We start from the raw sequence: 17,500 nt of genomic DNA, 5'->3' as shown, positions 1-17,500 counted from the left end.
CATGTATGTGCACTTTCATTTACATTTGGCTTAAGAATAAGCACCCCTTGAAAGTATACTCAAATGGAAACTATTGATGCTACCAAGAGTGTGGCTTAATGTGATCTGCCTTGCGTTAACAGTAAAACAGTGTCACAGGTGAACATAGTGGTTAAATAACCTATTAAATCTGCAATGGGAGAGAAAATATACAGTACAATTTGCTTTATTGTTTAATTACCACAGTTATTGTGTACATGTATATGTGTATTGTATGCATATCGATTAAGTACATTCAGGGCTCTTGTGCAAAAAAGGGGAGCTGTTTTCACAAAGTATATTTGATGTGAGGTGGCTCTGTTCATCATTTAAGAATCCCAGCCAAAGGCCATGCGTTTAATCGTAGGTTGAAGTAACATATATTTTTTTTTTTACAGATATGTAAAAAAATCAAACACAAATCAATATTTTATCCGATTCTCAGTTCTGATCAACATCTGTGTTTTAAAAAGTAGATTTACTATTATTATTATTATTATTATTATTATTATGATTATTATTGTCTTTGGTGAAGGGATGTTGTGTTTAATGTTTAAATGGTTTCCAAATGGCCGCAGAGTTATCCCCTGATCCAACCTTAGCGTCGTTGCCCTATCAGTACCAGATTGGGACCAGGAGCGGTCTGCCTGGGACCAGGAGCAGTCTGACTGTTTACCTCTATCGTAAATGTTATTCTCTGTAAATTGGGGCTCATTCTTTAAAGACTCTTCCCTCCCCTCTGACTCTACTAAAGGAAGACGACTAGTTAACTCACCCGTACACCATCAGACAGACAGAGCGTAGAGTTCTCTTAAACTTGGTGCATGGCTACTGTGCAGATTGACATTCCTGTACATAGTTTAATGTTTGTTTTGTAACGTGAGATTAAATCATGGAAGACAAAGCATCTACTTTGTTTGTGATCACTCTTTAAAAGTGCAGCCAGTGATTTGGCTCTCAGTCATTTAAATGTTTATGGTCGTTTGGTAAAGGTGTTTTTCTGTGTTTGTTGTCAATTTAGAGGGCCCAGCACATAAACAAATATATTCTCACTGGTTGAAACAGTGTATAACATATTGGGATAACTCCTCTGTGATCTCTTTGAGTCCAGAAGCATTTTCATTTTCAACATCAAAACATGTTTTTGCTAGTGGCTAGCCAACCATTGCTTTATCAAAATATCCTACTGTTATGTTATCTAATCAAAATGTTGCACATGTATTAGCTTTTTTCTTGACATGTTGTCTACACAAGCCAAAACACATGACATTTCATTCTTCCTGCACTGGCCTTTCAAACCATAAATATCTGACTCTTGGAGGCGCTCTAACAAACCATTGCCATTTAGTTTCTCTTGTTATAAGTCACAGACAGTTGAAACATTACGTGACCTAATTGCCTCTTTGGACACTTCCACGATCGTCAGACAAGGAAGTAATACCAATTTATTTGTTATCGCTTAATAGCCAGCCTGTGACGCGGTGTCCATATCCACAGCACCTGCGCATAAAGCATCGACTTTATGGACGAAGCCAGAGCCTGATGGGCATGCGTGTTTCGCAGGCAGCTGTATTTGGACGAGAGAAAAAAAAATCGATGTCATGTTTAATGAAAAAATGACCAAACTTTACGCACAGTCATTTGGACTCATGTTCAGATCAAGCACATCCGTGATTCTATTTGTAAGAATGCATGCATTTCACAGAATAAGAGATTATTACATTTTCCGTCGATTTTGACAAGTAGTGAGTTCTTGTTTGGGCTATCATGGCTGACTGAGTGTAAGTGTATTGATTAGTAGACCCATAAAATGCAAACTATAACAAATGTATGTGTACAACAGTCTGTGTACTTCCTCTTGGGCACGCCCTCCTTTTCTCAAGTTCGTGGAGAAAGCACGAATGTGATTGGTTTATGTCAGAGGAGGCTGTCCTTTTAGTAGGTGCCTGTATGGCTTTGTTGCCTGCTAGGCCAGATTAAAAGCGAGAAAAAGTCTCTTGTTAGGGAAGTAGTCAACGAATGGGGAAAGAATGTTAGTCTTGTAAACATTGATAACCCAAATAAGCGGCCTACTTGATATTTAAATAGTGTCAATTTGAGGAAAAAGTTGTACGTGGCTAGGTTTGTCAAGACTTCGATCGGTGTTTAATGTATTGCGCAAAGGTGGCACCACTTCGCCAGGTTCTTTGTGTTGAGATGGTTTGTTTTTGTTGAACAGAGGCTCTCGTGGCGAGCTCCTCTGCAATGTATGGGTGCTAGTTAGTCTGATTCCCTGCGCGAGCCTCGGAAATCAGGTCGGAGAGAGACTGGGTTTGGGTGTACGCGTAGTTGAGAAGCAAAATATTAGGGGAAAGCGTCTGAAAGGCGATGGGAAATTGTCTTAAATCACCAACGTCGGATGATATATCTTTGCTTCATGAGTCACAGTCAGACAGGGCTAGTTTTGGTGATGGAACAGATCCCGACCAAGAACCACCTCCGCCTTACCAGGTAAGAAGACATCAACAAAACAAACGGAGCATAGCCTACTGAATCAAAAGTGTAAATTGTCACTGTCGCCTTTATTGTTATCTTTATCGTCAGTTGTACGTGGCAGTTTGGTGGTCTGCAGCTCGTTATTTTTGAAATGCCACGTTTTTGGTCGCGTTTTTGGACACGAGGGGAACATCGACTGTAAAGCGCATTTAAAGTTGTATCTTACATTGTTCCAAAAGTGGTGATGACATAATCTTCCTTTAGTAGAGATTAATCGTGGGAAGTGCTCACAGGGGGCTAAAGCATTTGTGTGTGTGTGTTTGTTTAAATATAGGCTACGTCCTGAATCTACCTCAATATGTCAAGATCATGATTATTGTCGTCTAACTACATCAATGCGTTTATCACTGCGGATCTCTGAAACTGTGGTTAAGTTCGAGCACAGTTGTCAGAGTTATGTAATTCGCCGAGCAGACTGCACAGCTGTCTACAGTGTGCTGCAGAACATGTTCCTCTGTGGGGTCCGTGTTGGGGCTGGCTCAGGAACAGTTATGTCCCAAAACCTCTCTTTGTTTGCTCTGCCTCAGCAGTTCAAGAGGATATTTTAGCATGTAGACATGTTTGCTCTGTTATACAACAGGGGCTTAAGTTGTAGTACAGTAACTAGCTAAAGTATTGTAGGCCTACTGTATAACAGTGTAATACATTGCATTACATGGTTGCCACATTGTAACATTGCTGTTATCTTAATGATTGCAATATTATGTAGCCTACTTTTGATAGAAGAAATGAATCCATGCCTGCAGCCTCCAGAAGTAGAAGACATGGTGCAATGTGCAAGTTGTGGATAAAGTTGATTGGCCTACTAATCTTAAATCTAGGCCAACAGGAGGAAAGAACCGATTACCGTAGCTTGCCGTGAGGGCAAAGTGTCACATTGTTAGTTCAGCACATTAGGTGAAACCCAGGCCAATAAAATGATGTCAGGTTCCATGGACCTAAGTGGCTTTTATATCCTCATTGTTTGCAGACTTACACAAGACCTCACTGAGTTTCCTTTCACCAGGTTATGGACTGTTCTTCGCTTTGCTACACTGGAATGCAGCGAACTGAAGCGCCTCTGAACATTTGCAAATGGCTTCCGTAGCGTAGCTGTTGTATTTGACAGTGTGTGGGTACCACAGGAGGGTTGGGGCAGAGTGGTTTTGGAGTCCAATGAGATCACCGTGTACTTATGCACGCTTGTGACTCTCCTGAGTCATTTCTGCATGTGACACCAAGAATTCACAAGATGATCTCAACAGAGATAAAGATCATTGGAATAGACAGACAGCTCAGACAGTGGGCATGTTGACATGTCAGTTCCAGACCTTTAGATGATGGCTTTGATTAGCCTTGTGGCGTTTAAGCTTGATTTAAAGCTGTCTGCTATCTGGCCTCAGGTAGGATTTGGAAGTTGTAACGCTTGAGTTATAACGCAGATCCTGGTTAATGAATAGACAAAGAATTCATGTGAATACGTGATCAAGAACAGCTGCCAAGAGGATAGCAGAACGTCATCAGTGCTGCCTTGGGAGGCGTACAGTCAAGCAGCGTTTGAGAGCCACTGACTCCTTAACACGTCTAACGATGGCAAAAATCCATCCTTGAACTGTGTGTTGAACCCAGGCCTTGCTGTGAGGAGCACTTCTGTACAAACTTTGATGCTGCTCTATTGATGTATCAATCTGCAGAAAGTCCTCACGGCAAGAGCAGCTGAGGTGCAAATCAAACTCGCAATCTGGACATGATTTCCCTCAGGTCTTATTTTTGACTGGGTATAGCCTTGTTCAATATCCTGGCCTGTCGTTGTGTTATTGGTTGCTATTGTTTTTATTGAGGTTTTTGCTTGCGGTATCAAGAAGCTTCCTTAAAATATGGCGTGTGTTTATAGAGACCAGGGGCCCACTGGAGAGCCGAAATCATTTTCAATCTAGGTGCATTCCTGTAGGACTTGCCAAGAATGCCTGACAGTGTTTTCTCTCTCCCCCCACCCTCTTTCACTCTCCCTCCCTCCCTCCCTTCCTCCCTCTTCCAAAATGAACTGCTGCTACGTGTTAAGAACCATGTGAGCTACCCTCAGTCATGAACATTTTAGGGGAGGTGTGGGTGGAGGGGGTTCCTGTTAATGCTGAGAGAGGTTTTGCCACATTCTGTTCAAGTCACAAGGATGAAAATGTGCAGGTTCAAGAGGATGAGTTGTGTTCATCAAGTCTGAGAGGCCTGCGCTCTCCTTGTCACTCCCCAGATGTCAGACAGACAGCACTCCCAGGCAAAGGCTGAACATCAGACCGCCTATAGCCTATGCAAGCTGCGAGTGCAGAAAATGTACACAAGCATTGTGTTAACATCATTGCTGAAAGTTTCCAAACACTTCTGTCTTTGACATCAAGTCTACGTATTGTACCTTTAAGATTAAATCTAAAGTGACTAAAAATCACAAGTCTTTTCTGTCAGGTTTGTGTGCTGCTGCAAGAAAGTGGGCAGGAATTTGCACTTTTCAAACTGACTTATTTCGAGACTTAATGAATTGTCAGGAGTTAATTAAATGTCTCAGTGCGAATGTTCTCAGCTAGGGTGTGTGTGTGTGTGTGTGCTTGTCTCTGTTTGAGAAACGCCAAGAAAAAGTCTGGGCCTAAGCAAATTACAGCGAGCGAATCGACCGCACGGAAAAAGGGGGGTTACTGCCCATCTTTAGAGCACAGCAGAGAACCCTGCGCGGAGAGGAAGACCAGAGTTGCCCGTCCTGTGCTGGAGGAAGTGGCTTCTCTGCTCGAGTTTTGCTGCTGAAGAGCAGGTGACGAGAGAGAGAGAGAGAGAGAGAGAGAGAGAGAGAGAGAGAGAGAGAGAGAGAGAGAGAGAGAGAGAGAGAGAGAGAGAGAGAGAGAGAGAGAGAGAGAGAGAGAGAGAGAGAGAGAGAGAGAGAGAGAGAGAGAGAGAGAGAGAGAGAGAGAGAGAGAGAGAGAGAGAGAGAGAGAGAGAGAGAGAGAGAGAGAGAGAGAAACTTCCTCTTCCGTCATGTATCAGGCTCAATAAGGAGATGTCATCAGGCAGAGTTGTTGTATTGTGTTCTGCAGAGGATGCAGCACCCCCCATGCACACACACACAAACACACACACACACAGTCACTCCATTGTGTAATTAGCTGTGTTGTTGATGAGGGGGAGTGTAGAGTGAGAGAGAGAGAGAGAGGCGGCTAATTTGGAAAGCAGCTGGTAGTAATGCTGACTCATCTAGCTGTGCGAGGCGAGGGCAGATAAGTGTGTGTGTGTGTGTGTGTGTGAGAGAGAGAGAGAGAGAGAGAGAGAGAGAGGGAGGGAGAATGTGACGGGGAGGGGGAGAGGGCAGAGAGTGAGAGAAAGAGAGAGAAAGAGTGAATAGGGACATGGAGAGAGAGAAAGCTCAAAAGGACATTGCTCCTGTTCTATGTGGTAATAATCTGTGTCCAAGGCAGTTCCAATGGCAGTGTCGTCAGGTCCAGGAAAGGCTGTGTGTGTGTGTGTGTGTGTGTGTGTGTGTGTGTGTGTGTGTGTGTGTGTGTTTTGGGGTGGCCGGCTGGGGTCCACCACTGTTTTTGTCTTTCTTTTCTCTGCTCCTCTCTCCCTGTCTGAAACCCCCTGGACGCAATCGATTCTCAATTGTAGCCAGGTCTCCAGGTGGTGGTGGTGGTGGTGGGGGGGGTGTTCTAGCCCACAGCCGTCGTTTCCGTGGCTGTCGTCATTCTTTTCTCAGCTCCTCTCTTCCTGTCCAGACCCCCCTGGTTGCGATGGATTGTGATTGGCGGCGGACTGCGCTGGCGGCGCGCCCGTTGTGCTGTTGACAGGATGCTTTATGGGCCGCTCTCCCTGGACTCCACCGCCACCAGGCCTCCGACACCTCTCCTTTAACGCCCATCAGGAAGATAATGGCGCAGGACTTGGCTACGGGGGGGGGGGGGGGGGGGAGGTGGTGTGTGTGTGTGTGTGTGTGTGTGGCATGGAAACACTCTGCCGTCTTCCCCTAACACACACACACACCTGAGGCCTCCCGCAGGACAAGAAAATACTCTAGATGGCCAGAGTGTGTGTGTGCGTGTGTGTGTGTGCCAGAGAGAGAGAGATGGAGAGAGAGAGAGATAGAGATGCATTGTAGACAGGGGATCCCATTAGATGAGTATGAAAAGAGGCCGTTGGTCTGAAAGTGTGCAGTACCCTGCGGACCATAGAACGCTGACACCTCACAGATGAGAGGTTCTATGTTCTATTACTGCTAGTACGCTAGTAAGCAGGCCTTTCGAAAGCATCAACGCAAGACTAAAATATTGGTAGATATTATTGTATTCATTTATTGGAGTTTTTGTAAATATTTATATTCATGTTAATATTAATTTCTAATTAACACATTATTGTTGTTGTTAATAATTAATAGGTAAAAACATGAAATGCATTATCGTATCAGAAGTAGAGCCTTAAAGTACTGAATGATATGAACTGTGAATGTATGGTGTGATTTTCTATTTAAGTGTGTGTGTGTGTGCGTGTTAAAAATACAGACAGTCTCCCCCACACATCCCTGATGCCATGCCAGAGATTTACAGTCCCGTCAGCGTTTTGGCCGGAGGCAGCCGGCATGGACAGGTTTGGAGGGAGACAGAGGGAGTGTGCTTTGGTCGGCCCTCACCATGAGCAGCTGAGGAGAGGACGGGCAAACATGTTCAGGAGGCATTTATCTCACAATTATCACAGAGTTACAAATCGCCAAACCAAAACGCTCAGTCACCAGAAGTCCAGAAGTGGTGTTATGGAGGTGGTGCATGTCTGAGTTCTCGGTTACTTCTGAGGAGAAGGTGGAGGAGAGACAGAGTGATGAGAGGGAGACAGAGGGTGAAAGACAGACAGAGGGAGGGAGCCGGTGAAGAGAAGAGTCTTCTACAGGTGTTCTTCTCATTAGGCAGTTCTCAGTTAGGGAGTCACCTTCGCTGTTTTCAGTGGCTTCCTCATACAAGATGCTAACGTGTGTCTTGTGGTGTGCTGTTTCGACTGCACCTCCAAAAAACGACTTCAAGAATGCCTCTCCTGTCTGGCCTGCGGATCACCTGTCTCAGACTAGTCTTAACAGCGCTCCGTGCGCCTCTGTGCTCTGCCCGTGTGGAGACCAGATTAGTGGTTTCTGCTGACGGTAATGGATGTATGAGAGGGGAGATTGTATTTGCTTCAGCACGCTTTCGGGTTCAGAGTGTATTCACAGCATTGGTTGATTAGGAAAGTTTTTGTTTCCCGACCAGAGCCTGACTAGAACGTTCTGTGTTGGACAGATAGAACACGCGTCACATCGGATAAAGGCGTCTAGTGAATGAGGAAAGCTAAATGTGAGCCTTCTTAGAACACCATGGTGTTTTGTGAAGTGGCCATTTTGTTCGCTGGCCTGATTGTAAATTCCTGTGTAGTCGTCTAATTGACTCTAACACATTTGTGGTCTCGTAACCTTTTAGAGGAACATGCTGGTCTGAAGCCATAGTAATAAACAGGCTGCTATGGGATATCGAGAGCTTCAAGCTTCTTACTGAAGTGAAACACCGGTCCCGCCTAATTGAAGCTGCATCCAGGATCCCCTTTTACTGAAGCCCGACTCAGACCCCATCTTATTGAAGCCTGCCTCAGCTCAGGCCAATAAACACGGGCAATAAACACTTTGAACTGACATTCAGCAACACACCTATGTCCTGTCGTCTTCTATTTCTACCTGATTCTACTGGACACTCAATTTCCAACAGGTTGGTTGTTTGCCACCTTTCAGTATATCCGCACGTGATTCATGAAGACACCTAGTTATTCTCACACATGTTGTTTTCCTCGAAATGACGTGGCTGTGCAGTCATCAGTGTCCCCTTCGAGGAGCGAGTCACCATTGAGGTTGAACGTGGTTGAGGTCAGTGCCGCTAAGCTGATTGACTGATACTCCTCTGTGTTTGTTTAACCTTCCCTTTCAGAGATAAGTGCTGATCCAACAAACACACACACACACACACACACACAATCCTTCCCCGAAACCCCTCGTCTCCATGGTGCATGTCCGGGGCCAGGGCTGACAGGCAGAGACAGGGGGAAGGGGGAGAGAAAGACAGGCAGAGACAGGGGGAAGGGGGAGAGAAAGAGACAGACAGGCAGAGACTCTGCTGTTGCCTGGAGGCGCTGCATTCATTCAAACACCTTGGCTGTTTCCAGGGCTTGTGCACAGCACAGGGAAGAGAGAAGGTACTGAGGGAGACAGCAAAGCTGGAGGGTCTGCGTGTTTACAAGGGTTTGTTTTTGTTTCTTTAAGCACCACACAATACGTCCAACAGAAACAGCTCAACTCCAACTGAAGCTTTGTCCTTACGTGGATAGGTGTTTGTTTGGATAACCACTCCCGTGCCAATAAGAATATTGTGTGTGTGTGTGTGTGTGTGTGTGTACTTGCAGGAAATAGAGAGGCAGAGAATGTTTGTGGCCATGGAGTTTGGCCTGGTTGCGTCCGGGGGGGAGGGGGGAGGGGGGGGGTGTTCCAACGGCTAACATTTCGGAGGAAGGGCTCCAGTTACCTCATCAGGCCGGTTGTGGCTGTGGGTTTGGCGGAAAGAGCCGAGTCATGTTTGGCCCCGGCCCTCTGTCGTTCCGCTGTGGCCATCGACAGCTCCAGCAACAGCGTGTCACATGCCTTGAGAGATAGTGGCCTAGGCGTGTTTGTTGTGAAAGCAGCCCGTGTGAATGTCAAGATCTGGGTCAGATGATATGGCGTGGCGGCGGCTTCCTCATTGTTCTGGATGCGGAGTCGGCCGTGTGGTTTTGGACGGGAGGGGAGCTACGTGGCACGGAGTCCAGGAGGACTATGATCGCCGCGCTGCACAGCGCCTCTCTCTACACTGACCTTATTCCCATCAGAGCAATCAAAAATAGCTGTACTGTGGTTATGTGTGTCACTGTGTGTTTGTATGTGTGTGTGTATTTGTCTGTGTCTCTGTGTATTTGTGTGTGTGTCTCTGTGTATTTGTGTGTGTGTCTGTGTGTATGTGTGTGTCTCTCTCTCTCTCTCTCTCTCTCTCTCTCTCTCTCTCTCTGTGTTTGTGTGTGTTCCTTGGAGGATGTGCTTTTGAGCCGGTGCCAGGGGCTTGGAGTTGTGCGGAGAGAGGCCCCAGTTGTCTGTGCGGGTGGGCGGGCGGGTAGACGGGGAGAGAGGGAGGGAGGGAGGCTGCCGGCCGCTGGTGCCGCTGGTGCCGGTGGTGCTGGTGGTGCTGGAGGGAACTACCAGGGGAGCTGGGGGGGCCCAGAGAGCCCAGAGAGCGGAGGCTCCCACAGGCCCAACGCCTGCCTGCTGCACCAGGGAGTCCTCTTGGGCTCAGGGCCCGGAATCTCCAGCATGCAGCCTGCCAGCCAGACAGAGAGACGGGCGGACAGAGAGAGGGAGAGAGAGAGAGAGAGAACATAAAAAACAGAGAAAGAGAAAGGGAAGGAGAGAGGGAGAGAAAGGACAGGAGAGACTGAGAGACAGACAGAGAGAGAGAGAACAAGGGAGTGAGAACGAGGGAAGAGAGGAAGAGACTGCAAAGGGAATAGAGGGAAGAGACAAGTAGAGAGAGAGAGAGAGAGAGAGAGAGTGTGGATGTGGGAACGGGTGAAGGGGCTGTGAGCGAGGGGGTGTTTCTGGTTTATCTGTGGTCTGGATGGGAACAGGAGGCACGCCCCCTGCCTACCCCACTCCAGTGCAGGAGACTGTGTGTGTGTGTGTGTGTGTGTGTGTGTGTGTGTGTGTGTGTGTGTGTGTGTGTGTGTGTGTGTGTGCGCGCGCCTGAGGCCTGTCTGTACAGACACACAGAGCAGCTCCCTACTCTCTCTGCTTCGCCACCCCTCCCCTCCTCCTCCTCTTCAACTCTTTCTTTCCGACACACTCCTTTTTTCATCTCCAAACCACTCCTTCCCGCTTTCGCCACAGAACTACCTCTTTTCTTCCTTTTGAGATACTCTCTCTCTCACTCACTCACTCTCTCACTCACTCACTCTCTCACCACTCAACTCTACTTCCCTCCCCACATCAGCCTCCCACGATCTCTCTCTCTCCCGCTCTCTCACTCTCTCTCTCTCTCTTTCGGCCGCAGAACAAGCTGTGGTTTTCCCCCCCTGAATGCCTGTCTGGTCCCTGGGCTGGCTGGGGCGAATGCTCTTGCAGTGAACAGAGGCACACACACACACACACACACACACACACACACACACACACACACACACACACACACACACACACACACACACACACACACACACACACACACACACACACACACACACACACACACACACACACACACACACACACACACCCAGCCAGCCAGCCAGCCAGCGTCTGTTATCTCTCCGCAGGCTAAAATAAGCTCTCTCTAATCAGATTGACTCAAGCGTGGAACTACAATATTGCTAAGTGTCAGTCTTTGTCGGGAGTCCGAGGTCCATGCCTCGGCGGCCTACAAGGAGCAGTCTGTAGGAAGGAAGACTGGACCGATGGAGGGAGAAACAGAGAGGTAGAGAAAGTGATGAGATGGACAAAAAAGGGAAAGAGAAAGGGAGGAATAGACTGAGGGAGAGATTGAGAGAAAGAGAATGCGAGAGGGATGAACTGTGTATGAATGTGAGAGGGGGGAGCTCTGGACAGAGAGAGATACGAGTGAGGAGGTCAGTGGGAGCTAGTGTTGGTGTTAGTGGCCCCCTATGGTGTGTGTGTGTGTGTGTGTGTGTGTGTGTGTTTTCTTTCTATTGGAGAATGGGAGAGTGTTGATATCTACTACCAGTGTGTCCTGGCATGCATTCTGATGAGCAGAGCTGTTAGATATGTGTGTGTGTGAGTGTGCGTGTGTGCGTGTGTGCGCGTGTGCGTGTGTGTGTGTGTGTGTGCGTGTGTGCGTGTGTGTGTGTGTGTGTGAAGAGCAGAGTTGTCAGGTCCAGCACAGACACCTGCGGGACAAAGAGACTGCTGACCCTGCCACTCGCTTAGTGCCCTGGCCTCACCCCGCGTGCACACACACACACACACACACAGCTGTCTGTCACCCTACACACACACACACACATGCACACACGGCCGCCTGGAAAAGTCATTCTGATGCTGTCATTGGTCCCTTTGTGCTCCCGTCCCCCTGAAGCTCGGTGTGTGACGCTGACGTTACAAAAAGATCCGTGGCGCTGCACTTTCTCGCTTCACGCACGCCAGCTGTAAGGAACACGAGAGTTAATCAAGCCCAGAACCGGAACCTTTCAAGGCACTGACCTTACAGTAGATTAATAGAACAACTCCTCAGTCATGCTATAGGTCAAGTAGTGGACCATAATATACAGTTTGGTCAGTTGACATCTAAAAATATTTAAAAAATGTACACTTCAAAAATATTGTCTGTTTTTAGGTCAGCAGTACTGTGCTTAAGAGGGCAAATTGCATGTAGACTAATTAGTGGGACTGAACGTTTTGGGAAAAATATCTGACTGACTCAGTTCCTGACAGATATTGAGATTGCAATTTGATTTGCGATAGCATTTTAAAGTCAAGCGTCAGCTCAGTGTTCACTATGAAATACGTTGAACATGCCCTAGAGGTAATCTATCAGCGTGGAGACCAGCACCTGCCTGGCTTTTGCTGCTCGTTCATCACGCTGCTGCTACCGTCGGCGCTGTTCAAGACGTTGGTACATGTTCATCGTGCTGCCTCAGGACGCAGCAAAATACTCCCAAGTAATCGCGGCGTTTAGGATTTAATTGCGTTAGTTTAAAAAAAAAAACTGGTGTTGTAAGAAAATACATCAGCATTTTTGATTGGAGCTTCTTAAAGTTGAACATTTTCAACTTTACTTGCTCTTCTATGACAGTGAACTAAATATCTTTGGTGTGTAGACAAAATAGGGCATTTGAAGACAATCTTGATATTTGGGAAATAACAATCAACACATTTTCACTATTTTCTGCCATTTCATGGATAAAACAATTAATCAGCACAGCAGTGAAAATAACTCTTAGTTGCAGCCCCAATTGAGACACCCCACGTTGGCACAGCGGAGAGAGAGAAACCAAATTCTGATGAGCACAGTAAGGGATGGCCGATCCTAAAGGCTAAAAGCGTCTCCTGTGAAGTGAACTACTCTGGGGTCCGTGAATTTGGTCCGAGAAACCAAATTATTTTGAAAGCACAGTAAGGGATGGCCGATCCTAAAGGCTAAAAGCGTCTCCTGTGAAGTGAACTACTCTGGGGTCCGTGAGCGAGGCCCGGTGCCGTTTGTCGTGCACAGTGGGGTTGCGACCTGAGCAGCTGTTTGGCTGCCGTGGCTTCCTTGGCTGGCCTCTTGCGTCTCGCTCAGGGACCACTGACCTGACCTGACCGTGCCGCTTGACTGGCCTCCAGCACGGGGGAAGTAGGCCCTGTGGACAGCAAGCAGTCCCAAGGGAAGACCATCTCTGGTCTTGCCACACACACACACACACACATACACACACACACACACACAAAGGTGGGACAAGTTACCCATCAGGGGACCTATACAGACTGAAACCTACATACACAGGATGGATCTGGACATGGGAAGAGGTAAAGGTGGTCATCCACACCTATTAGGCCTCATCACCAAACACTTCCCACTGTGTGACCCACCAATGACCCTCATTAATGAGCTTAAGCTAATTGCAGATGAGCTTGTCCCTAAGTGGGCAAACACATCGTTAACATATATCCCCCTCCCCCTCCTCCCCTTTCGTCCTGAAAGTCAGTCTTGTTATTGAGAGCCCTAGGGCCACTGCTTTCTCAGGAGTCGCCGCCTAGCGGTCTTAGCGTAGCGGTGTGGCTGTCCCCGGTGGCATCAGATCTTAGCGTAGCGGTGTGGCTGTCCCCGGTGGCATCAGATCGGGGCGGTTGGGCCTGGGCTGGGCCCATCTTAGGCTGCCGCTAATCCCTGACCTGGTTGTAAGATCTCTGAGCCGCCATTGAGGACTGCGCAATGCGACGGGGTTTAAATTAACAACGAGCTCTTAAGAATGAACCTGTGGAACTGCCTGGACCTGCCGCGACCCAACGGAAATAGCCACAGCCCAGCTGAAGGACGGCCGCAAAGCGCAGGCACAGGCAGACAGACTGAGACGCCTCGATTGCTCTGGATGACTTTGTCCAGTCGCGAGGCTCCACGCAGACATTATGAGGACACCTGGTTAGCACAGACAGTCCCTCTTTGTCCTGCCTCTGTCCAGCCAAGTGGTTTTGGCAGACGGTGCGCTAGACTGACATTTGTTCTGCCTCATCATCATATGGCGAGAACCCATCATCATAAGCAGTCCTCTCGAGCCAAGTGGTTTAACTGCAGATAAATAAATGCTGTCGTCGACCAGAACCCCTTCAACGGCCAGCTGCCCTGATGGCAGCCCGCGCTGGGTCCAAATATGCGTGAAGTGGATCAGCTGGGTCTGGCTGGTATGTGCTGTGCTGTCCAGTCCTGTCCTGTGAGGGAGGGATCTGCTGATGTAACACTTTTTTTGTGCTAAACTGCTCGCTCATGGCGACTAATCTCTGCCCAGGGCCAGGCTTTGACCAGGCGGTGATCCGTTGGATGTCCAGCTGACTTTCTGGACAAAGGGGCCGTGCTGTACTGTACTGTGCTGTGCTGTACTGTACTGTGCTGTACTGTACTGTGTTGTACTGTACTGTGTTGTACTGTGCTGTACTGTGCTGTATTGTACTGTGTTGTACTGTGCTGTGTTGTACTGTACTGTGTTGTACTGTGCTGTGTTGTACTGTGTTGTACTGTGCTGTGCTGTACTGTACTGTGCTGTACTGTACTGTGTTGTACTGTACTGTGTTGTACTGTGCTGTACTGTACTGTGTTGTACTGTGCTGTGCTGTACTGTGTTGTACTGTACTGTACTGTGTTGTACTGTGCTGTACTGTACTGTGTTGTACTGTGCTGTGTTGTGCTGTGCTGTACTGTACTGTGTTGTACTGTGTTTTACTGTGCTGTGCTGTGCTGTACTGTACTGTACTGCGCTGTGCTGCACTGCAGCATATAGGCCTTTAACAAGGTTGATCATGGGGGCCTAGTAGTGTCTCATACTGGGCCTAACAGGAGGTCTTAGTTTTAGATTATTTAAATGTGAAGCTTTTGGCTCAGTGTTGTGCTCAAGCTGTGTGTGTGTGTGTGTGTGTGTGTGTGTGTGTGTGTGTGTGTGTGTGTGTGTGTGTGTGTGTGTGTGTGTGTGTGTGTGTGTGTGTGTGCCAGTACTCAACCACTTTTTTATTGTTATTATTTCTGACAGTCTTTGTAGCTGCATGTAAAAAAGCATCATGTACACATTTACAGCTAGAGGGGCATTCTGTGGAAACTCAGCAGTTTCCTATGCCACCCGTTTCTCCTGTTGGGTTGTTGAGTGTGTGTGCTGAGTGCAGGAGTGTGAGTGTGTGTCTCGGAGGGGGGTTGTGTGTAGTGTAAGTGGGCATGCATGGGAGCACGCCCAGTGTGATGTTGCAACCGGCCCCGTCCCCCCGCAGTCCTGCTCGTCCCCTCAGCCTCGCCGCTAAACCTCCGCTAAGCGGCCGCGATTACACGAGCGCCGCGCTCAATGGGACCCATTGTTCTGCTCATTTTCTCATTTCTCTTTTGGGCCGTTTGTAGTGTAAAGCTCTTGGACTTGAGCCTGTCTCTCTCGTTTACCCCCCACCCTCCCCCTCTCTCTCTCTCTCTCTCTCTCTCGCGTTTCATTTTAAAACGTCGAGAGCAGCGAGGGAAAGGTTGCCATCTACTGGTCACATATGCTCGTTCACTGTGGGTGGTGAGGACAAGTTGATTCACCTTGAGCAGTTTCACTTTCGTGTTGTTTGTTTTTACAACTAACAAAGCTTTTTTTTCCATGACATGATAATTGTAGGGATTATGGTATTAAAAATGCCATGTGCCGTAAGCTTGTTTTTGCTGTTTGCTGGATGCTGTTCCAACTTTGAATAACCGGTGTGTGTGTGTGTGTGTTTGTGTGTGTGTGTGTGTGTGCAGGAGCAGGCCCACGTGCTTGTTTACCACCCCACGCCCAGCCAGGCTCGTCTGGCCACTCAGCTGACCGAAGAGGAGCAGGTGCGCATAGCCCAGCGCATTGGCCTCATCCAGCACCTGCCCAAAGGCCTGTACGACCCCGGACATGACGCCTCCGAGAAGAAGATCCGAGAGTAAGCCACACACATACACACACACACACACTCACGCACACACTCACACACATACGTTCTCTTTCACACTGTCTGCCATGGTCCAGCTCACCAGATGGTAGGGTTGAAGGGGAGGGCGAGGTGGACAGCAACGTTAGTGTAAAAGAATAAAGAGTTGTCAAACAACATCAACAACAAAAGCAAGAAGGGTGTCTAGGGAATGTATGAGTGGATGCACATTGCATGCGGGGTGTATGGGTGTCGGCAGGCGTGTGTGTGTGTGTGTCAGGGGTGGAAATTAAAATTTGAAAATGTGACAATCTATCAGCCAATAGCAGATTTCTGGTGAAATGAACCAGCCACTCAATGTTAAAATATGACTTTGTGTCTGAAATCTACCAGCCACTCTCACATTTTACCAGCATTTGGCTGGTGGCTGGTGCTAATTTCCATCCCTGGTGTGTGTGCGTGCGTGTGTGCGTGCGTGCGTGCGTGCGTGCGTGCGTGCGTGCGTGCGTGCGTGCGTGCGTGTGTGTTAGAATTGCATGTCCTCTAGGCCCCACCAATCCCAGGAGCCAGCAGCTGCTCTGGTTTCTCCCAGCTCTTCCCTGTCTATGCATGTACGCTGAATGGACTACAGGGGGCGCAATGGGTCCTAGAAATACATACAAGCTATACCGTATAGTATACTGCATTGAGCCCTTAAGATCATAAGGTCAGCCTAGATATTAGTATACAGTATTTGTAATGTTGATTGTTGTTCCTGAAGTTAACTGCATTTAAGTAAGACTGGTTAAGTAAGTTGCGTCATCGTATATGCTGGACTTTTTAAAGCATATGTATAAAATATGTATTGAAGTGGACAGTAACTTGACGGGAAACTTTAGTGGTCAAGTTTTACGATATCAGTTACTATGATGTTTAAATTGCATCTGGAAATTTAGCTGGCAGACTGTTACTAAGTTTGATGCATATCTGAAGTATGTCTTCAGCTAAATTAATTTCAACCAGGTCCGTTATATTGCATGTTTAACATATTACAGAATGTCCTAGTATGGTTCAGTTGAGATTTTTGTAAATATAATGTTTTTAAATCCTGGACAGTTTTAAAATGAAACATCAATTTTAGGATGAAGATTGACAAATATTTGCACTTGTTTCCCAATTGTCTAGGTAATAATGATAATGATAAAATAATGAAAATGAAAATAATAGCAATAACAATAACTTAACTGAATGTGAAACTACTCATGTCCAGGAAGGTGAAAGCAGTTTCCATAAGTGCGCTCTGATATTCTCCAGAGATCCAGCATGTTTGTGTTGAAAACAGGGATGTGTTGGTCAGGGAGCATGTCATCCTAGACAAGTGAGATCACACTGACAACAAAGGATTCAGCACTACATCAGGGAACAGGACTAGGTCAGGGTTTCTGTCTGTGCGCTTAAAACCAACAGACGTTGCCTTTGAGGCACCAAACTGATACAAAAAAAAAAGAAAAGAATGACTTAACTGGTTGAGAGTGCAGCATTCAGTCCTAGCAAACACTGTGCAAGGCAGCTCTTGTTGTCGGTGCACGTGAAGTTGAGCGTTTTAAAGGAGGTTTAGTCTGAAATCCCCGGAGCATTGTATAAATCTGACTCATAATCGTATTCGAAGGGAATGTTTTATTGTGGTCAGTTCTGCCTAAGAAGGTTCTGCGGCCCATGAAATCCAAGAGCTTGTGTTATTATTCCCCCGTGGACTTTGGATGCCCAAACAACCCAGTGTATGAAGTGAGGATCTGAAAAAGTGAAAGT

General features: G+C 47.3%; 1 protein-coding gene across 3 annotated transcripts in view; it reads left to right on the top strand.

Annotated features, from left to right (window-relative positions):
* Positions 1-1,984: 1,984 nt before the first annotated feature.
* rnf11b (ring finger protein 11b) overlaps positions 1,985-17,500 on the top strand; it is a 19,053-nt gene continuing 3,537 nt past the window's right edge. For 2 of the 3 annotated variants that reach the window (XR_009941458.1, XM_062555668.1), the window contains exons 1-2: positions 1,985-2,508; positions 15,555-15,724. Coding sequence is in view for 2 of the 3 variants with exons in the window: in XM_062555668.1 (XP_062411652.1) it covers positions 2,386-2,508; positions 15,555-15,724 (293 nt within the window). In the remaining variant the exon portion in view is untranslated. Of the gene's footprint in view, positions 2,509-13,064; positions 13,345-13,383; positions 13,985-15,554; positions 15,725-17,500 lie in introns of those variants that run through there. The other variant, XM_062555669.1, reaches the window with a different exon arrangement.

Source organism: Sardina pilchardus, chromosome 15 (genome assembly GCF_963854185.1).
Source record: "Sardina pilchardus chromosome 15, fSarPil1.1, whole genome shotgun sequence".
Classification (NCBI taxonomy): Eukaryota; Metazoa; Chordata; class Actinopteri; order Clupeiformes; family Clupeidae; genus Sardina; species Sardina pilchardus.
Note: the sequence above shows the minus strand (reverse complement) of the source record. Positions and strands in the feature narration are given on the sequence as shown.